This window comes from Mustelus asterias, chromosome 8 (genome assembly GCF_964213995.1).
Source record: "Mustelus asterias chromosome 8, sMusAst1.hap1.1, whole genome shotgun sequence".
NCBI classification, from domain to species: Eukaryota; Metazoa; Chordata; class Chondrichthyes; order Carcharhiniformes; family Triakidae; genus Mustelus; species Mustelus asterias.
In genome coordinates, this window is record NC_135808.1 from 4,688,935 (window position 1) to 4,705,608 (window position 16,674).

General features: G+C 45.2%; 1 protein-coding gene across 1 annotated transcript in view; it reads left to right on the top strand.

Annotated features, from left to right (window-relative positions):
• The window catches only part of LOC144497631 (uncharacterized), a 73,974-nt gene that overhangs the window by 50,906 nt on the left and 6,394 nt on the right, over positions 1-16,674 (top strand). Inside the window, exons 9-13 of the mRNA XM_078219073.1 lie at positions 1,122-1,600; positions 1,689-1,784; positions 1,878-2,111; positions 3,731-3,753; positions 4,881-4,996. Of these exons, the coding sequence (XP_078075199.1) occupies positions 1,122-1,600; positions 1,689-1,784; positions 1,878-2,111; positions 3,731-3,753; positions 4,881-4,996 (948 nt within the window). The remainder of the gene's footprint in view (positions 1-1,121; positions 1,601-1,688; positions 1,785-1,877; positions 2,112-3,730; positions 3,754-4,880; positions 4,997-16,674) is intronic.

Below are 16,674 nucleotides of genomic sequence, written 5' to 3' on the forward strand. Positions count from 1 at the left end.
CATTGGTCTGTCCCACAGTCCTGTCCCCACACCCTGTGATGTGTTTCCTCTTTATCAGGGACTGGGAGGGCAGCACTGTCTGAGACGAAGGAGCAGCGCTCCGAAAGCTTATGGTATTTGCTACCAAAGAAACCTGTTGGACTTTAACCTGGTGTTGTGAGACCTCTTACTGTGAGACACCAATACACAGACCCCAAAATTCCCGAGACAGAGTTTGATTAACTCTGCATTTTTTTATTTCCGAAAATGAGCTCAATGTTCTCAAATAGACACAAAACAAACCATGTCCATTCTGTGCGGTTTAAAGTCACCGTGTAATTCAAGCCTCCCTGTGAATGTATCAACTCTCTCTCCCTCAGCCACTCCATGTGACAGCGAGTTCCACATTCTCACCACTCTCTGTGTGAAGAAACTTCGCCCAATATTGGAGGAGAGATTCCAGATCATCATCAAGTTCCCTCATCAGCAAATTACTGCGGATGCTGGAATCTGACGAAGAGACATCCAGACTCGAAACGTTAGCTCTGTTCTCTCTCCACAGATGCTGTCAGACCTGCTGAGATTTTCCAGCATTTTCTGTTTTTGCTCCGTCACCAGTTGATGTTTCTCTGGGTCCGGGTCCCCGGGAGGGATTCATAAACATTTATAAAACCGCAAGTTTTTCTTTCGAGAAAATAAACCAAACTTCACAGATCGAACCCGCGAAATATCTTCCCGATACCTGCTGTGTAAAATGTCTCCTTGACACTTATGGTATTTGATGTTTTAATGTGAGCGGCTGCAGTGATGAACACAATTCAGTTTCTGGATCCGGATTTCACACCGAGTTTCACCAGAGTGGTTTTAATCGGCAGTGGGTTCAGACTGAAGAAAAATGCGATGAAATCTCGATCCCTCCCATCTCCACCTCTTCTCCCCATTCTATCTCTCCAAATCTCTCTCTCTCTTTCCATTGGCAACATCCCCGGGAGCCCAACCCGCCGCCGACAGAGTTCAATGGTTCCCCTCCGTTATCCTTCAGACCGCGCCAGTTTTTATCTCCAGTGTGAAAGTGGAGAGGACATGACCCACTCTGTAGTAATAATTCCCTGAGTGATGCAGTGAACTTTATCGGGAAACAGCTGAACTGAGGATGTGCAGGAACATCGAAACTGAAAGCGGTTTGAATCAGGAAGTGCTGAGAATGACCATGGCTTCCAGACAACAGCTCCAGAGTTTGACCGAGGAGACAATTTGTCCCATTTGTCTCGATTTCTTCACTGATCCAGTTTCACTGGATTGTGGACACAACTTCTGCCGCTCCTGTATCACCCAGTGTTGGGAAAAGAAGGAGATAAACTCCTGTCCGGAATGTAGAGAGGAGTTTCCGGAAAGAAACCTCAGGATAAATCGGGCCTTAGCGAATCTGGCCGAGAAAGCTCGACAAATAAAGCTGCATCCGAAAGAGAAGAAAAGTAAACTTCACTGTGAGAAACATCAGGAAGAACTGAAGCTGTTTTGTGAAACTGACAAGAAATTGATCTGTCTGATTTGTAGAGATTCGCGGGAACACAGAGATCACCGCTTCCTGCCTATCGATGAAGCTGTTGAAATCTACAAGGTAAAAGGGAAATATTATTTACCTGATAGTTTGATCACATTTTCAACATCCAGCACTTTCATTCTGTGATTTTCTCTCCCAATCCCAGGATCAGCTGAAATCTTCCTTAGTTTCTCTCACAGAGAAGAAATCGGCGGTTCTGGAAACGGAACAGAAACAGAAAGGGAAGATTTCTGAAGTTAGGGTAAGGTCTCCCTGTGCTGATTTTCTGGGATCTCGGTTAGTTTTGTTCCCTTTATCAGGGGACATTAATTATGTTTCACATTTCATTGGGTAGGAACAGTCGAGCAGTCTGCAGACCCACATCACATCCGAGTTCACTAAAATGCACCAGATTCTCACTGAGAAAGAGCAGCGTTTACTCAGAGATCTCAGGGAAGAAGAGGAGAGGATTCTGGAATCAATTGAGAGAAACCTTCGAGAGATTCAGGAGAATTTAAATTCTATTGAGGAGAAACTCTCAAAGTTGCAGAAACAGATGGAGCAAAAAGACGAGTTGATATTTCTGAAGGTGAGGGAATATATTGCGGCTCAGTTCAGGGAAACTTCACAGTCACTAAATAACTGATGGTAACTGTGAAATTAATATAGGATTTACTGAAAAATACGAACCGAATTGAACAGAATTTTGTGTCTCTTCCTGAACGGTTTTCCTGTAGTCTCGGATCGAACGTCTCCCACACTGTCTGCAGATTCCCGGGAATACCTGTGACCTCCTAAGAATGAGTTTTCTTGATCTTCACACTTGCTTTGTGATTATTTCCGTGTTTAATTTCCTCCTGGAGCTCCCATTGTAATCCAGTTCCATGTTGTGAGTGTGTGGGTGTGTCTGGTACGGTGTGTGAGAGTCACTGGGGCCGATTGTCCCAAAACAATTCGAAGTGCTGAATTTGCGTAAAAACTGGAGTAACTCCCGCTGGGTTTTTTGTAGTGGGATTTTCAAAATGAATCGCCTCAGCGAGATTCACGCTGAAAATCAGGGAGCGGGCCCCATTCCCGTTGGAGAGGCCGGCAGCATAGCGCTGAGTGGGAAACTGCACATGCACCGATCTGTCAGAGCGGAGATCGCTGGCCAGCCCCGCGACCCCGCATCCCTGTCCCTTCGACCCCCCTTATTCCCTGATTGCTGGCCTCCGGGACCTCTCCGGGCATGCGCCGATGTCTCTTCCCCGCCCCTTCCGCCAACTGCCCTGTCCGCACCGATCTCCCTGAACACCAATCCCGCCAGTCCCCAACCCCCCAACCTGGATGGCCAGTCCTGATCACCCTCTTCCCTTCCTCTGCCACCGATCCCTGCGCAGAGTGGCAGTGGGACTCACGCACCTCCCCACCCACTCCCACCGATCGCCCTGACAAAAGGCCCCACCCTCATTGCCCTGCCCCCTCTGACCCGCCCCATTGGCACTGCTCGATGCCCAGTGGGCATTGCCACTTTGCCCCTTGGGCATTGACAGGGGGCCAGGCTGGCGCTGCCAAGCTGGCACTGCCCAGGGTGCACACCCCTTACCCCCGACCCCCTGTGGGGGCCTCCATGGCCTCTGTTCCTTCTGGTGGGGTCGAGCCGCCTGCTCCCCGTTAGTGGGAGCTGTTGTAAAACCCGCTGGAGTGAACCACTCCTGGCAGGGGGAGACACAATAGCGGGTCCGGAGACTCTAATCCCGGACCCACTAATTAGATGTAAATAGCAATTTTAATCTGGAAATCAGCTCGGCGGAGCTGATGACACCACAAATCTTCGTCTGGCAGATGCGTGGAGGCCGTGGCGCCGAGCGGGGAGCCCGCTAAACAACCTCCACTGATGTCCCCCAGCCTGTTGCATTGCTGGAGCATCGCAGTGGGCTGGAGAATAACCCCCACTGTCTGTCAGCAGGACTGATATCCAGTTCCAGTTCCATGTTGTGAGTGTGTGGGTGTGTCTGGTACGGTGTGTGAGGGTCACTGTGTCTGTGAGCGGGACTGATGTTCAATTCCAGTTTATTTGACTCTCCACAATCTTCCTTCCAAAATGCATCACTTTACATTTCCGTGTGAAATCTCATCTGCTCTGAGTCTGCTCATTTCACCAGCCTGTCGAACTGCTCCTGAAATCTGTTACTGTCACCCTCACTGTTCCTGATTCATTTCTTTCAGGAGGAAGCTTGTCGGGAGAGAAGGTAGGACATGTTCTTTACTGAAACTCTGCAGTTTGGTGAATAAACTCAGTGAAGTGTTATTATGTATTTATTTATTGTTTGTTGTCACAACTTAAAATGGTTGGTCATTAGTTCCCAAGACATCACACACTGCAGGAAATGATAAGCTCCGCGTATACACACTGACGAGAGCTTTATGATAACTCACTTTATTACAGTGATTTTACAGAACTGTTCTGCCATATTGTAATAAATAACCGGGAAGTGTAAATAATACAATCTGGTTCCCAGGCCGGAAGTGATCACTTGCCCGATGTTGGCTGTTAGTGTCTGTGACCTTCCCACTGACCCTGAGAATCGCACGGTCCATGTTTCCAAGGAGTGGGTCACCCATGTCCCTGCATGGAGCCTGACCAACCCGAGAAAGTCTCACATGAAAGGGGGGAACGGATTCTAATTTTATGCGAAATACAAACTGGCTCTGTGGCATGAACAACCACAACACTTGTATTTATATAGTGCCTTTATTGGAAATTAATATCCTAAGGAGTTTCACAGGAGCGTTATAAAGTAAATTGACACAGAGCCAAATAAGGAAATATTAATCTGGATGACGGAGATGGATTTCAGAGAGTGTCTTAAAGGAAGAAAGAGAATTAGAAAGATAGAGAGGATCAGAGAGGGAATTCCAGAGCTCAGGACCTCGGCAGCTGAAGGTCCAGCTCCCAATGGGGGAGTGACTGAAATCAGAGATGTTCAAGGTGCCGGAAGTAGAGGAGCGCAGGATTCTGGGAGAGTTGTGGGCCCAGGGATTGCAGAATTGGATATTCAGCTTTGGGATGTTTTCAGCCTTTGTCTTTGTTCTACAAACTTTGTTTATAATACAGCAAGCGGACAGGCTAAATGTTAATCACTTCCTGCAGTGTGTGATGGCTGTTATCAGGTTTTGAACCTTTTTCAAGACATGGCTGTTTCCATTCTCTGCCCTTGAATTTAAAAGTTATTCCTTTCTCAGTTAGAGAAACAAGATTAACATTTCACTTTGTACATTTTCTCTATCATCAAAATGTTGAAAACTTGACCATTTAAATAGGTTCTAAAATCTTCTAACAAAGACAAATTCATAGCATCATTTTTACCATTAACAGGATTGGTGATGAGAATCACAAACTCTCAGTATCTGCTGCCGCCCTGTCTATCAGGAAGTACAAAGACCTTTTACAGTACAGAGCATGGAGAGAAATGATAAACTTCATTAACCCCGGTAAATCTCATATTAATTTTCCTGGTGATAAATCCAGTTGTAAATATATTGAATGGGCTCCAAAGATCCAGATTAAATACTCACATTTCCGGTTGTTGATACCTGGAGTCTCCCCATTCACATATTTCTCTTTCTGTGGGTTCCTCTGGGTAAGTGTCGGAAGCCATCAGCGCTGTGTGTCAAAGCAGTGAAGGGATCTGTATAACCAGAGGAATAGAGCACCAATCTCAGGATGTGAAATGGAATTTCTCTCGGAGACTGGACTGGTCTCGTCTGTCATTCTGAGAAACATTTTTTTATCATTTCTCAGGAAGACACACAGGCATTAGAGAGCAAGTGATAAATGACAGATAATCTGTTTGGTGAAATTGGACACATTAATCAAGAGGAGGGACTGCAGAAACTGCGAGTCTGCACTGGATAAGAGAGGGAGTGTGGTGATCTTATTGAAATGTTCAAGGTTCAGAATGAAAGGGAGGTTAAAAACATCCACATGTTGAACACGGTCACAGAGTTTAGATCAAAGTAGGTATAGCTTTTAAATCTAGAATAGGGAGGGTGACAGGGCAGTTTGGATCGAGTGAGGTTGAGTTTTTTGAGCGAGTCCATTGAGGTAGTGAACCAGTGAACCCACCGCTCACTCTATGAATTTGATCAGAGGCCCAATCCATTCTGAGGGCTGATCTTCAGAACAGTATCACTGTCCAGTTTCCCACTGGTTTGCAGTGTGGGAAAAGGTTCTGTCGTTCCTGAGGAGGGAACAGGGGACAAGAAATCCTCATGAATATACAGCGGGGGTGAGAGAGAGAAAGGAGCAGTGAGCAGCAGTAAGAAAAATAACTCACCTCCTGGTTGCAGAGAAATCATCAAAAGCTCCCTTCATTCCTGCAGTGTGAGCCTAAACACTTCAGAACCAGTGAAATAATTTTGACGAGAGTGTAGAAAATGAGAAAACCAATTTCCAAACAACAAGATCACAGGAACAGCATTGTGATAATGATGAAGTTTTCTGTTTTGATGATGTTGTTTCCGGTATAAATATTAGGCAGGAAACAGAGCAAATAAACTCCTTACTTCATTTCCAATGGAGTTTCCAGTGGTCCCTTTAAGACCAGGGATTAAACCATTATATGGATTGTTCGTCTGGGTGGGGCATCACCATGCAATGGAAGATCAAGATTGTATTCAGTCTCCAGTTATATCAAATGTCTCCAGTTTGTACAGACAATGTGACTTCTCCTTATGTTTAGTGTGGGGACACTGGGTACCTATTTTGCTGCTGCTACATTATTGTGGGGGTTTTGATCTCTGCCATTCTTTACATTCTGATCAGTCATCTGACCTGCCATTCATCTTTGCTCAGTTATCAGCTTTTTCCATGAATTTGAGCCTTTCTTTAACTTCTTTCGTGAACCACAGATGGTGGATCCTCCCATTGGGGATTTTCTGTCCAGTAGGAATATATTTATTCCGAATATTCTGAAATATCGTCTTAAATATCTGCCATTGCTTCTCTATCGATATATCCCCAAGCCTGGGGACCCAGTTCACTACAACTAGCTTAGCTTTCATGACCAGATAGTTGCTCCGATTCAAGTTTAAAATACCGATCTTAGATCCTCTCTTTTCCCTTTCAAACTGGATTTCAAATTCAATCATATTGTAGTTGCTGCTACCTAGTGCTGCCTTCACTCTGAATTCACTCATTATTCCTGTCACAGTGCACAAAGCCAAGTCTAATATAACCTACTCTCTGGTTAGTTCCAGAACGTTCTGCTGTGAGAAACTTTCTCGAAAGAATTCTGTGAACTCCCCATCCAGGAAACTACAGCCTGATTTTTCCGGTTTATATTTAGATTAAAATCGCCCATGATTATTACTGTCTTTTCATCTGTGACCCACATTGTGGCTACTGTTGCGAGGATTGTAGACCACTCCCACTATTGACTTCTTTCCCCTCCTATTCCTCATCTCCAAACCAATTTTATATCCGGATCTCCTGAACCGAGGTCATCTCCAGCTATTGCACCAATGAGGTCCTTGATAAACAGTGCAACCCCTCCACCTTTACCGAGCTTTCTATCCTTCTTAAATGTCATTAAATGGTATCCTTTCCTGCTGCAGCAATGTCTCTGTAAAGTTATCAGATCATATTCATTTACTTCAATGTGTGTTATCAATGTGTTTACTTTGTTATGAATGTTGTGTACATTCACATACACAGCTTTTAGTTTTATGGTTTTATTATCTTTGTACCATCGAGTCTTGACTATTGGTGTATTCTTAGGTTTTATCTCTTTGTCTATTCCTGCTATTCTATGATCCTCATTTCCCATATTATTATGATGGTTTCTTGCCTTGAATCTACCCCTGGATTTACCACATATACGCAAGGTGGATTCTTCACCCTCCAAGTTTAGTTTAAAGCCCTCTTTACTTCCCGAGTTATGCAATTTGCTCGAACACTCACTCCAGACTGTCCCAACAATCAAGCAGTGTGCGGAGCAGCAAGGTAGCACTGGTTAGCACTGCTGCGTCACAGCGCCAGGGACCTGGGTTCGATTCCCGGCGTGGGTCACTGTCTGTGTGGAGTTTGCACATTCTCCCTGTGTTCGTGTGGGTTTCCCCCGGGTGCTCTGGTTTCCTCCCACATTCTGAAAGACGCGCTGGTTAGGTGCATTGACCCGAACAGGTGCTGGACTGTGGCGACATGGGGAATTTCACAGTAACTTCATTGCAGTGTCAATGTAAGCGTTACTTGTGACTAATAAATAAACTTTAACTTGACTGCCATTCGGTGGCCCTAACATCCATCATTATGAAATGCTTTGAAAGTTTAGTCATGACACAAATCAATTCCGGCCTCCCAGATTGCCTGGATCCATGATAGTTCACTTATCACCGCAACAGGTCCACAGCAGACGCCATCTCCCTGGCCCTGCACTCAAACCTGGATCACCTAGATAACAAAGACACCGATGTCAGACTCCTATTCATTTACTACAGCTCAGCCTTCAACACCATTATTCCGACAAAACTCATCTCCAAACTCCGTGGCCTATGGCTTGGCTCCTCCCTCTGCAACTGGATCCTAGACTTCCTTTCGTACAGGCCACAATCAGTAAGGATAGGGAACGACATTTCCTCAACGATCATCCTCAACTCCAGTGCTCCATAAGGCTGTGTTCTCAGCCCCCTACGATACTCCCTATACACCTATGACCACGTGGCCAAATTCCCCTCCAGCTCGATTTTCAAGTTTGCTGATGACACGACCATAGTGGGTCAGATCTCAAACAACGATGAGACGGGCTACAGGAAAGAGATAGAGAATCTGGTAAAATGGTGTGACGACAATAATCTCCCTCAATGTCAGTAAAACAAACGAGAGTCATCGACTTCAGGAAACGTAATAGAGGACATGCCCCTGTCTACAACAACAGTGAGGAAGTGGGAATGGTCCAGAGCTTCAGGTTTCAAGGTGTTCAGATCACCAACAACCTGTCCTGGTCCCTCCATGCCAACGCTATAGTTCAGAAAGTCCACCAACACCTCTACTTTCTCAGGAGGCTGAGGAGATTCGGCATGACCACCAGGACTCTCACCAACCTTTACAGATGCACCATAGAAAGCATTCTTTCTGGTTGTATCACAGCTTGGTATGGATCCTGCTCTACCAAGACTGCAAGAAACTACAAATGTAGCCTAATCCATCATGCAAACCAACCCCCCCCCCCAATCCATTAACTCCGTCTGCACTTCCCGCTGCCTCAGTAAAAGCAGCCAGCATAATCAAGGACCCCGTGCACCCCAGACATACTCTCTTCCACCTTCTTCCGTCGGGAAGAAGATACAAAAGTCTGAGAACACGTACCAACCAACTCAAGAACAGCTTCTTCCTTGCCCTCTTTTTAGGTGCCATCAGACTTTTGATTGGTGGTTTCATATATTAAGCTGGTCTTTCTCTTCACCCTATCTGTATCCTATCCTTTCCTTCTCTCATATGTACTCTATGAACAGTCTGTTTCATCTGTGCAGCCTGCAAGAAACAATATTTTTCACAGTATAAATGTGACAATAATAAATCAAATCAAAACAACCCCACTATCCCCAATACTGGTGCCAATGCCCATGATCCAGACACCAGCCTTTGAGCATTCATCTTTGTCAGCTCATTTTCCCTCTGCCAGTTTACATGTAGCTCAGGTAATGATCCAGAGATTATTACCTTTGAGGTTCTGCTTCTTAATTGGTACCGAGCCTCTCATGGTGACGATGCCCTTTACAGATATCCCAAATATCCCTGCTTGCGTGACCACTTCCCTCCAACCTCAGTGTTCCCACCCAGCCCACAATATCACCCTGATTGAACATTAGTGGAGTGGACCAGGACAATGTTCTTTGTTTGTCCTGTCTATGTCTTTGGTACCTACACAGACCATGCCAACTGGATCCTCCCACTTACAATGAAAATTCCTCTCCAGCTCTGAGCACATGCTCTGAATCCTGGTACTGGTCAAGCAACACAGCTGTCTGGGCTCTCGCTTTTGCTGCAGAGAACAGTATCTGTGTCCGACACTATATTGTCCCCGAGTGCCACCACATTCCTGTTTGTTATCCCCCACTTGATAGGCTTCCTGTATCATGGTGCCATGGTTAGACAGCTCATTCACTTTGCAGCCTTTGCTTTCATCCACACAGATTGTAAACACCTCAAATCTTTTCAACAACTGCAAAGTCTGAGGCTCCTCCATTACTCTCTGCTCAGTCCCTTTACCTGTCTCACTCTCGGTCACATCCTCCTGTCACTCACTGCTGACCAAAACAGATGGCCCTATTCTCAGAGGTGTGACCATATTCCGGAACAAATTGTCCAGCTATTTCTCCCATTCCCTTACATTGTGCAGTGTCTGCAGTTCAGCCTCTAACTCACTAATTCTGATCTGGAGGTCCTCCAGCTGCTTACACTTTCTGCAAATGTGTTTGTCATGGAACACCTGGACGTCCAAAATCACACATTCCTCAGCTGCAACATAACACCTGTCTTGCATTGTTCCTCATGTTATCCAGTTAAATTTAATTAAATTACTCACTTAATTAACTTAGAATAATTCCAATGATAACCACATTTCTTTCCCCTGTGCATTTCATTCCCGCATGAACCTAATTCGCTGCTCACTCAGTCTCCATTCCAGTCCAGCGCAGTCACCTGTCTCATGCACCTATTACTGGCCGTGCATTTTGAAAGGTGGGTCTTACTTATCGACTCTCTGATGAGTCACTTGCGAGTTTTACTTCCTGCTGCACTGATTAACACTCATGAACCAACTGCTTTCAGGTGATTGACAGATAACTGCCACTCCAGATAGTTCTCTCGTTTACATAGAAACGAGAAGCAGGTGTAGGCCATTTGGCCCTTCTAACATGCTCTGCTTTTTATTTTGACCATGCCTGATCATCAAATTCAATATCCTGATCCTCCTTCTCCCCATATCCCTTGATCCATTAGCCTCAAGATCTATATCTAATTTCTTCTTGAAATCACACAACATTTTGGCCTCAACTACATTCACTGGTAGTGAATTCTACTGATTCACCACACTCTGGGTGAAGAAATTTCTCCTCACCTCAGTTCTAAAAGGTTTACCCCTTGCCCTCAAATTATGACCCCTCGTTCTGGATTCCTTCAGGATTGGGAACATTCTTTATGAATCTACCCTGTCTGACCCTGTTAGAATTTTATAAGTTTCTATGAGATCCCCTCTCACCCTTCTAAACTCCAGTGAATATAATCCTAACCGACGTAGTCTCTCCTCATATGGCAGACCTTCCATCGCAGGAATCAGCCTGGTAAACCTTTGCTGTACTCCCTCTATAGCAAGGACATCCTTCCTCAGATAAGGACACCAGAACTGCACACAATACTCCAGGTGTGGCCTCACCAATGCCGTATACAATTGCAGCAAAACATTCCTATTCCGACACTCAATCCTCTCGCAATAAAGGCCAACATCTCAAAGAACAAAGAAAATTACAGCACAGGAACAGGCCCATCAGCCCTCCAAGCCTGCATCGACCATGCTGCCCGACTGAACTAAAATCCCCTACCCTTCCGGGGACCATATCTCTCCATTCCTCATGTATTTGTCCAGGCGCCCCTTAAAAGCCACGATCATATCTGCTTCCACTACCTCCCCCGGCAGGGAGTTCCAGGCACCTACCACCCTCTGTGTAAAAAACTTGCCTCGTACATCTCCGATAAACCTTGTCCTTTGCACCTTAAACTTATGCCCCCTCGTAATTGACTCTTCCACCCTGGGAAAAAGCTTCTGACTATCCACTCTGTCTATGCCTCTCATAATCTATCAGGTCGCCCCTCAAACTCCGTCGTTCCAGTGAGAACCAATCAAGCTTCTCCAACCTCTCGTCATATCTAATGCCCTCCATACCAGGAAACATCCTGGCAAATATTTTCTGTACCCTCTCCAAAGTCTCCACATCCTTCTGGTAGTGTGGCGACCAGAATTGAACACTATATTCCAAGTGCAGCCTAACTAAAGTTCAATAAAGCCAATTTTTAAACTCAATGCCCCAGCCAATGAAGGCAAGCATGCCATATGCCTTCTTGACTACCTTCTCCACCTGCATTGCAACTTTCAGTGACCTGTGTACCTGTACACCCAGATCCCTCTGCCTATCAATACTCTTAAGGGTTCTGCCATTTACTGTATATTTCCTATCTGTATTAGACCTTCCAAAATACATTACCTCATATTTGTCCGGATTAAACTTCAGCTGCCACCTCTCCGCCCAAGACTCCAACCGATCTATAGCCTGCTGCATCCTCTGATGGTCCTCACCTCTATCTGCAAATCCACCAACCTTTGTGTCGTTCACAAACTTACTCATCAAACCAGTTACATTTGGCTTCTTTACTGCCTGCTGTACCTGCACGCTTACATTCAGCAACTAATGTACGAGGACATCAAGGTCTCACTGAGTATCCGCCTCTCTCAATTTACACCCACTCAAGTAATAATCTGTCTTCCTATTATTGCTACCAAAGTGGATAACTGCGCATTTATCCACATTATACTGCATCTGCCAATCATATGCCCACACACTCAGCCTGTCCAAATCATGCTGAAGCATCTCTTCATCCCCCTCACAGCTGGGCCTACATTCATTTTTGTGAATCTTTTTCTCGTCACAAACCTATAGAAACTTTTACAGTCAGTTTTATGTTCCCCGTTAGCTTACTCCCATAGTCTATTTTACCCTTCTTAATCAATCTCTTGGTCCTCCTTTGCTGAATTTTAAACGGCTCCCAATCCTCAGGCCTATTGCTTTTTCTTGCCAATTTGTATGCATCTTACTTGAATCTGATACTATCTCTAATGTCCCTTGTAAGCCATGATTTGGGCACAATTCCCTTATCACTCCTGTACCAAACAGGAATAAACAACTTCTGGAGTTCACCTATTTGTTCTTTAAATGCTTGCCATTGCCTGTCCACTGTCTTTACTTTCAGTAATGTTTCCCAGTCCATCATGGCCAATTCATGCCTCATACCATCATAGTTACCTTTATTGAGATTCAGGACCCTGGTCTCAGAATTAACGACATCACTATCCACCTTGACAAAGAATTCTACCATATTATGGTCACTCGTCCCCAAGGGTTCTCTCACAACTAGATTGCCTTTCTCATTGCACAACACCCAGTCCAAGATGACTTCTACAAGTTACACAAGTCAGTATAACTTATTGAAGGTTAGTATCACATCCGATTTTGATTCTTAATCTATAGTTAAAAATGAAAAGGTGTCGCCATCTCCATGAGAGCACTTGAAATAGGAACAGGAGTAGGCCATTCAGCCCCTCAAGCCTGCTCTGCCATTCAATAGGATCCTGGCTGAGCTGACATTCCTCACATCCACTTTCCTGCCCTTTCCCCAAAGCCCTTGTTTCTATTCCTGATCAAGAATCTATCTATCTCAGCCTTATATATACACAAGGACTCTGTCCCCACAGCTCTCTGTGGCAAGGTGTTCCAAAGGCTCACACCCTCAACTCCACTTTCCCACCTTAACACCATAACCCATGATTCCCTCTCTGATTAATAATCTGTCTATCTCAGCCTTGGACATGCTGATCGACTCAGAATCTATAACTTTCTGCAGTTAAGAATTCCAGAGATTCGTTACCCTCTGAGAGAAGAAATTCCTCTTCATCTTAATCTTAAGCTGATGCCTCTTTTTCTGAGACTATGCCCTCTGGTCCTAGACTCTCCCATGAGGGGGAACATCCTCTCAGCATTTACCCTGTCAGGCCCCTTAATAATCCTCTATGTTTCATTGGGATTACATTTCATTCTTCTAAATTCCAATGAGTAGAGTCCCAAATTGTTTTAACTTTCCTCATGACAATCCCCCCGTACCGGGGATCATCCTGGTGAGCTTTCCCTGAACTGCCTCCAATGGAATAATAACTTTCCTTAAATAAGGGGAACCAAAACTGCTCACAGTGCTCCAGATATGGTCTCACTAGTACCTTGTACAGTAGCAGCAAGATTTCCCTGCGCTTATACTCCATCCCTCTTGCAATAAGGCCCAACATTCCATTAACCATCCTGATTTCCTGCTGCCGCTGTGTGCTAGCTTTCCGTATTCCGTGCACAAGAACCCGCAAGTCCCTTTGTGTTACAACTTTCTTCCATTTTTCTCCATTTAAATAATACTCTCTTCATTTGTTCTCCCTTCCAAATTGAACAACTTCACATTTTCCCACATTCTGCTCCATTTGCCAACTTTTTGCTCACTTACTTAACATATCAAGATCTCTCTGCAAACTGTTTCCCTCTCGCAACTTGCCTTTCCACCTATTTTTGTCATCTGCAAATTTGTCTACAGTACATTTTCTTCCTTCGTGCAAGTCACACTAAGAAATCTCACAACACCAGGTTAAAGTCCAACAGGTTTATTTGGTATCACGAGCTTTCGGAGAGTTGCTCCTTCATCAAGTTCATACAGTACATTTGCTCCCTTCATCCAAGTCATGTATATATATTATAAACAGTTGCGGTCCCAGCACTGATCCCTGTGGAACCCCACTAATTAGAGGTTGCCAACCTGAAAATGAACCCCTTATCCCCAATTGCTGTTCCCTGTCCCTTTGACAATTCTCTATCCATGCCAATATACTACTTCCAACACCATGGACTTAACCATCTTATGACTTAACCTCCTGTGAAGTATCTTGTCAAATGCCTTCTGGAAGTCAAAATACAACACATTCACTGGTTCCCCTCTGTCCAACTGCTTTAGATCTTCTCAAAAAACTGTAATAAATTCTTCGGACGTGATTTCCCTTTCATGAATCCGTGCTGACTCAGCCTGATTAGATTATGATTTTATAACTGTGCCCCTATTACATCCTTAATTGATTCCAACATTTTTCCAACAATAGATGTTAGGTTAATCGGCCGATAGTTACCTGCCTTTTGCCTCCTTCCCTCTAAATATAGCGGTGTCACATTGGCAGCTTTCCAATCCTCCGATACGTCTTCAGAATCAGAAAGGATTTTTGGAAAATTACAATATCTAATATCTGTGTAGCTACTTCCTTTAGGATCACTCCGGTGTAGTCACCTCCCTCCTCAGACACCCCTTACGGACAGCCCAAACACCTCTGGTTCCCTGACCCCAACCCCCACCTCTCTCTCTCCCCGAGTCCACAATGTCACCCTGATTGAACAACACTTGCTGACTGGACCAGGATGGCTTTCTGAGCCCAGCAATAGTGAGAATGTTTGTGGACACTATGGGTATGCAAGAGCTCCCCAAAGAGCTGGAACTATCACAGACAATGGGTCTGGTAAAGGACAGGCATTTATCCAAAGATCAGTGTTAAATTTACAAGTTGTGTTTTGGTCTTGGGATACCTTGACAATATCACAGCTGACCTGTCATTTCTACAGGAGTGTGAGATGCCACACCTCAGCACTTACAGTCCATGGTCATGATGGTGGTCTGATTGATCTGATCAGGAGGACATGATTCCTGTTCCTGCAGCCTGGATATTCTGCTGTGGAGAGGGAACTTCACCATCTCTGATGTTGTGGAGGTGATGGGCAGTCACCTCCTCATATCAGACGTATTGTACAAGAATGCTCCGCTCTGGTTATTCACTGTGTACACCCCAGCTCAAAACAGCAAGTGACCGGCCATCCTTCAGCAGCTCACACTGCTGCTGGTGAATTCCAGGCCGGTCACTCTGGACAGTGACATGAACATCCTCGATATAGCTGGACGATCCAGCAGTGCCAACAGCAAACTGTGTGTCACATCCAGTCTCATGATGAAAATGGTAAAAGACCCCAAGCTGCACAATGTCTTTGGCAGCCCAGTAGACAGAGTGCCGCGCAGATTCACCCACTCGAGGCCAGGTCCTGCCCATTCCAGGATAGAACATAGAACATAGAACAGTACAGTACAGAACTGGCCCTTCGGCCCACGATGTTGTGCTGAGCTTTATCTGAAACCAAGATCAAGCTATCCCACTCCCTATCATCCTGGTGTGCTCCATGTGCCTATCCAATAACCGCTTAAATGTTCCTAAACTGTCTGACTCCACTATCACTGCAGGCAGTCCATTCCACACCCCAACCACTCTCTGCGTAAAGAACCTACCTCTGATATCCTTCCTGTATCTCCCACCACAAACCCTATAGTTATGCCCCCTTGTAATAGCTCCATCCACCTGAGGAAATAGTCTTTGAACGTTCACTCTATCCATCCCCTTCATCATTTTATAAACCTCTATTAAGTCTCCCCTCAGCCTCCTCCGCTCCAGAGAGAACAGCCCTAGCTCCCTCAACCTTTCCTCATAAGACCTACCCTCTAAACCAGGCAGCATCCTGGTAAATCTCCTCTGCACTCTTTCCAGCGCTTCCACATCCTTCTTATAGTGAGGTGACCAGAACTGCACACAATACTCCAAATGTGGTCTCACCAAGGTCCTGTACAGTTGCAGCATAACCCCACGGCTCTTAAACTCCAACCCCCTGTTAATAAAAGCTAACACGCTATAGGCCTTCTTCACAGCTCTATCCACTTGAGTGGCAACCTTTAGAGATCTCTGGATATGGACCCCAAGATCTCTCTGTTCCTCCACAGACTTCAGAACTCTACCTTTGACCCTGTAATCCACATTTAAATTAGTCCTACCAAAATGAATCACCTCACATTTATCAGGGTTAAACTCCATTTGCCATTTTTCAGCCCAGCTTTGCATCCTATCTATGTCTCTTTGCAGCCTCCAACAGCCCTCCACCTCATCCACTACTCCACCAATCTTGGTGTCATCAGCAAATTTACTGATCCACCCTTCAGCCCCCTCCTCTAAGTCATTAATAAAAATCACAAAGAGCAGAGGACCAAGCACTGATCCCTGCGGCACTCCGCTAGCAACCTGCCTCCAATCCGAAAATTTTCCATCGACCACCACCCTCTGTCTTCGATCAGACAGCCAGTTACCTATCCAATCGGCCAACTTTCCCTCTATCCCACACCTCCTCACTTTCATCATGAGCCGACCATGGGGGACCTTATCAAACGCCTTACTAAAATTCATGTACATGACATCAACTGCCCTACCTTCATCAACACACTTAGTTAC